Source organism: Trichechus manatus, unplaced genomic scaffold, assembly GCF_000243295.1.
Source record: "Trichechus manatus latirostris isolate Lorelei unplaced genomic scaffold, TriManLat1.0 scaffold00170, whole genome shotgun sequence".
Taxonomy (NCBI): domain Eukaryota; kingdom Metazoa; phylum Chordata; class Mammalia; order Sirenia; family Trichechidae; genus Trichechus; species Trichechus manatus.
The window spans coordinates 3,217,068-3,222,419 of record NW_004444106.1 but is presented as its reverse complement, the minus strand read 5'-3'; the positions used below and the strand labels follow the sequence as shown (position 1 = coordinate 3,222,419).

The 5,352-nt window shown below is 55.4% G+C and overlaps 1 protein-coding gene across 1 annotated transcript in view; it reads right to left on the bottom strand.

Annotated features, from left to right (window-relative positions):
* Positions 1-1,739: 1,739 nt before the first annotated feature.
* The window catches only part of FBRS (fibrosin), an 11,632-nt gene continuing 8,019 nt past the window's right edge, over positions 1,740-5,352 (bottom strand). Inside the window, exons 12-18 of the mRNA XM_004386668.3 lie at positions 5,092-5,121; positions 4,646-4,717; positions 4,210-4,327; positions 4,023-4,103; positions 2,980-3,063; positions 2,651-2,858; positions 1,740-2,554 (exon numbers count right to left, since the gene is read on the bottom strand). Of these exons, the coding sequence (XP_004386725.2) occupies positions 1,969-2,554; positions 2,651-2,858; positions 2,980-3,063; positions 4,023-4,103; positions 4,210-4,327; positions 4,646-4,717; positions 5,092-5,121 (1,179 nt within the window). The 3' untranslated portion in view covers positions 1,740-1,968. The remainder of the gene's footprint in view (positions 2,555-2,650; positions 2,859-2,979; positions 3,064-4,022; positions 4,104-4,209; positions 4,328-4,645; positions 4,718-5,091; positions 5,122-5,352) is intronic.

Below are 5,352 nucleotides of genomic sequence, written 5' to 3'. Positions count from 1 at the left end.
TGGGGGACACAGGGGAGGGATGGCCTCTCTAGTCCAGCTTAGTTGTCACTTGCTTTTCAATGGTTACATCAGTGAATAATGTTAAGTGTAAAAAGGAAATTGCAAACAGTATTTCACAGGCTTCCATTTCAATACATTTTAAGCATTTAGCTAGAAACGTAACTGGTGGAATATACACCTGACAATTAACAGTGGCTATCTCTGAGGGGGAGGATCATGGGGCACCTTCTCTTTTCACTGTGTATTTCTGTGTGCTTGAATTACTTTAGAATGAACATGTGTTACTTAACAAAATAACCAATACATACTTTTAAAGATTAGAGATCTTTTCTAACATAACTGTGCACATGTATTTCTTGTGCAGGTAAACCGGAACCTGAAGCACACACACTGAATGATTAGCAGTGGTTACTTCTGGGGAAAGCTGTGAGGGTTGGGTGGGTTGGCAGGTATTGGGGGAGATTTAATGTTTTGCTCAATGTTTATTTCTATATTGTTTGAATCTTAAATAAAATACGTATTCCCGGTTCGTGGAAAAATAAAGCGAAACCGCCCCAGTGCTCAACACTTCAATCCATCCATCCAGAACTAGCAGAAGTCTCCCAGTTGGGAAGGAAGGGAAAATCTTTAGGCAGGCTATATTGTCCTCATCCCTCCCTTCCACCAGGTCCCAGCCCAACCCACCCCAGGCGACCCACGCACACTGAAAGAGGAGCCAGGGGGCCTCATTGTAACACTCATTTTTATATAAATATCCACAAGTCATGTTACAGAATAAGCCCCACCGGGAAAAAAGTCAACAGTTGTGTTTTTGTTATACTGACCCCTGCCTTTTAGGTTGGGCCCCAGCCCGGGGGCGCCTGCTGCTTTGAGAAGGCTGGGGCTGCTGCCATGAGGCTGCTAAATAAAGCTGCCTGTGCTGCCCAGCCCTGGGGCCCACCCCCTTCTTTGGTGTGTGGTACATGGTGACCTTCTCTGGCCCCCCTTAGCCTGGCGCAGGGTTCTAAGAAATAGGATTTTGGGGTGCAGGGCCCAGGAGTCCTGGGGGCACTTGGAGATGGGGTGGGGGTGGGACTGAGGCATTAAGAGGTGGAGTTTGAGGCTTGGAGGTTGAGCTTCGAGGGTGGGGACACACAGAGTTAACAGGAGCAAGTAGGAAGGCCTGGGCTGTCAGCAAAGCAGGTTATTACTTGCCCTCCTCTCCAGCCTAGGTCCCTTCCCCTGTTGGTCCACCTCCTGCTACACCCCACATTCCCAGGGAGAAGCCCTGGGTTCCTGCCTGTCCCCTTCCGGCTCTTTGCCCTGCAGTCCCCCCGGCTCCCCCCACAGAGAAGCCAGAGGCTAGGAACACAGCACCAGTCTGAGGATTTAATTAACCAGGAAGTGGAGTTGTTGGGAGGGGCACCCCTGTAAAAATGTACAAAAGGTCTGGGGGGCTATGTGGAAGGGGAGATAAATATGTACATGGAACCCCCCTTCCTTTAGCCCCTCTTCCCTCAGCCCTGAGAGGGCATGAAGACTTGGATGGTAGGTGAAGGGGAGGGGGGCACTTTGGCCTCTGGCTTAGTGAGCCCTTGGGGAGGCAGGCCAAGGGCCTAGTGGCCCTCAGAGGAGGTGATGATGCACCTCAGGAGATCATGAGCTATGACCTCTGAAATGACTCCCCCCTCTACACACACACACACACACACACACACACACACACAGACATACACAGACACACACACACACGCCCCTCTCTCTCTTTCTCTGTAGAGGTTTGTGACCTCTGCCCTCCCAGTGACCCCACGGTCCATCTGATGTTTGATCTCGTGGTGGTTGGGGCTTCTGCTCCCAGGTTCCATGACCTCAGAGATGGCTGGTAAGGTCATGACCTTTGCCCTCCAACCCTGGGTTGAAACCTCAGCCTTATGATCTTGTCAGAAGGAAAGGGGGGATGGAGCTTTGTCCCCCACCCCACCCCTTCCCTCACCTGTCAGCCCGGGCAGGGCCAGGGGCCCTAGGTGGGGAGCTGGGTCGGGGGGCGGGCACAAGTGGAGGTGGTGCCCCCAAAAGGGCTCCTGGTGGGGTCTTGCTGAGAAGATGAGGGGTTCCTGGGGCCGCAGCAGGTGGTGGCGGAGGAGCCAAGCGGCTGTACAGCAGGGGATGGGCAGGCTCTAGACCATAGAGGCGGGCAGCAGCCACGGCCCCTGGTCCGGTCAGCTCCTCACCTGCCTCATAGAAGCGGGGTGGTCTAGCAAGGCGTGGGGGCCCTGCTAACCAGGTTGGCTCCAGAAAGCCAGCACAGCGCTCTGGTGGACTAGGGCCCAGAAAGGGAGGTGGCCGCGGCCTATCAAACAGCAGGTGAAGGCCTTGAGGCCCGGTGGTAGCTGCGGCAGCAGCGGCAGCAGCAGCGGCAGCAGCAGCGGCAGCAGCAGCAGCAGTAGCGGCCTCCTCTTTCCGCTCTTCCTTTACCCGCACTGATTCTTTGGCCGGCCTGGCCCCTTCTTCACCAACCCGGGCCTTGGGAGTAGCGGGAGAAACTCGGAGCTGTGGCCTTGAGAAGGGGAGGTCCCTGGGGGCAGGTGTCAGGGGAGAGAATGAAGGTATGCCGGAGATCAGATAGAAGCTAGGGTGTAGGATACAGAATGTAGGGAGACGGAAAGCCTACCTGTCTTTCTCCTCCTTGGTTATAGAAGGCTCCCTCCGCTCCACAGGCCGCTCCTTGTCTGAGCCTGGTGTCCGGGCAGCCTCAGGGGGCCGGACCCAGGCAGGAAAGGCCAGAGGACTGCGGTGCAGGCGACCCCATGGGTCTGGAGGGGAGGTGAACGCTGGTGGGGCCCCTGGGCTTTCTTTCTGGGCAAAAACGGCGCCGGAGTCTGGGCAGAGGACAAAGGAGAGAGTGACAAGGGCCGGGAATCGGAGGACCCACTAAAGCAGCCCCCTGTCTGAGCACAAGACCCCAGTCCCTCAGCCCCCCTCACCCGACCCAGCACTCACTGAATGTGGGGCTGCCCAGGCCTCCAAAGGCCCCGTTGGAGAGAGCAGCCAAGGAGGCAAAGCTTGTGGGACGCCCAAAGGGATCTGTGGGAGAGAAAGAGATGGTCAGAACATTGGGTAGCTAACTCTGAGCAAGCACCAAGAACTGGCAAGGAAGAGGCAGATCAGCAAGCTGGCTCTGGAGCCCTCAGCTGCTTGGCTTTAACAACCATGTGCTGAGCACTTCCTCGGACCAGGCAACGCATTGAACGTGGACATGCACCGTGTCATTTAATCTCACAATAAGCCCCAGGAGACAGATGAGATCATTCTCCCTTAAAGATGAGGAAAAGGCTCAGAGAGGTGAAGTGACTTGCCAATGGTCATCTAGCCAGTACCACCAGGATCCCAACTCAGGGCCTCTCTGACTCCAGAGGTCAAGCTCGTATCTCATACTGCCCACCTAGACCCATCTTAGTAGATTCCATCTCTACAGCAAGCCACTTACTTGAAGACCTCTGCTGGCTGCCCCCTGCCTGACATGCAGGGCCCCTCCCAACTTGACTCTAACTCCATGCACCTGTCACATAGTCAGTAAGAACTAACTTAATCCCTCTATGACAATCTTCCCATTTCCTCTGCCAGAAAAACCTCTCTTGCTCTCAGGTTCAAATCCTCCTAATTCACTGAAACCCAGGTTAAATCTTGCCAAGAAGTTTGCTGAGATTCCTAGGATCCAGTGACTGTGCTCTTCCCTGGGCCTGCATGGCCTCCCTCCACCCTGCTCTCTCAGGTGGCAAGTATCCCCTATGACTGGCTATTTCAAATACAATACCTGAGTTGACAGTGACTAGAAATCATCCTGGTCTCCCCTCCCGCATCTTACAGATGAGAAAATCAAGGCTCGGAAGAGATAGAGTAACTTGCCCAAGGTCACAAAGGAAGTGGAACCAGGTCTACCCCTCATTCCAGCTGCCCGTCAGGTGTGATTTCCATCCACAGCTTGAGAACTCATGGAAGGCAGGGACAAGGCCTGGGTTGCCCAATAAGCCCTTGACTCTTACCAATGTGGGTGCTGGGGCTCAGGAAGGGCCCATGGGCCCCGGGAGCTGCCGTGAAAGGGTTGGCTGCAGCGTGGACGGCACCTGGGGCAGAGAGGTGGGAGACTCTGATGAGGCTGAGTGGGCACAAGGTGGGCCTTGGGTTATAGATGGGGGAACCTCAGGCCCCAAGAGGGCTGGCCAGACTCACCAGTCGCAGTGAAGAGGGAGGCCGGGTGGGACAGCTCCTGCCCAGGGGGCAGGGCCCCATAGGGCCCCGGAAGGCAGGGCAGGAGGTCGTTCCGAAAGTCAAGCTTGTGGGAGTCGCCCTGCATGGAGACACAGGGAGAGGGGCAGTGAGTGAGGAGCCAGGTGTGGTCTGGCTCTTGCTCCCCCATCCCTAGTGCCCCTCCAAGGGCAGGCTGGCTGACGCCAAGATGGGGCTTGGGTACCTATTCTCTGCCTCTCTCGGAGCCTTCCCTGACCATCCCTCTAATTAGCCAGAGAACCAAAACACTGATCGTGTAATTGTTCACGTAGTGACTGGGGACAGGAGGGAACGTTTCTAGCCAAGATTCTGCCGAGCACTGTTGAAGGCAGATGCTCAGAGCTCAGGCCCGCTCTCCCCAGCCCTCTCGTCCCAGTACCTTCATCTTTTCCTGGTGTCTCAGGATCATGTAAGCCACGCGCACATGCATGGCACACCACTTCCCTGGTTTCTGTCGCCCCAGAAGGATGACCAAAGGGAAAGGGAAGGAAAGAATGTTCACTCATCACCCACTCCAGGCCTGGCCCTGGGCCCAGCCTTGCCACACCATCCCCACTCATCGTCCCTACAATCAAGGGATGACTAAGTCCATTTTACAGCCTAGGAAACTGAGGCTCAGAGAGATAAGTTGTCTTGCCCAAGGTCCCATGGCCAGTTACATCTGAACCCAGGTCTGTGACTGCAAAGCCTTTCACTCTCTGCTATTTGACATCTGGCTACCTCCATGTCTTGGGTTTCTCTTTCCCAAGCAAGATGCACCCCCGTTGGCCAAACACTGACACCAGCCCCCAGCCTCATGCAGCCTGTGGTCCTTGCCAAACTCACCCTCAGAGGTGGCCGGAAATGGTCGGGGATCTGGGGATGGCAAAGGAGATATTGGAGGAATTCAGACCTGTCTACTGACGTGGGCACCTCATCTCTATAGCACCCAAACCTCCCCCAATTCCTACCAAGACCATGTGTAGCTCCCCTAAACCTTCCCTATTAGTGTCAAAACGCCTTTCTCCACCTCTCTCTTCCGGGTTCTTCCCTCCGGCACCAGTCTCTAGTCCAGGTTTCTGAACTGTGCCCCAGGGAGGTGCCCTG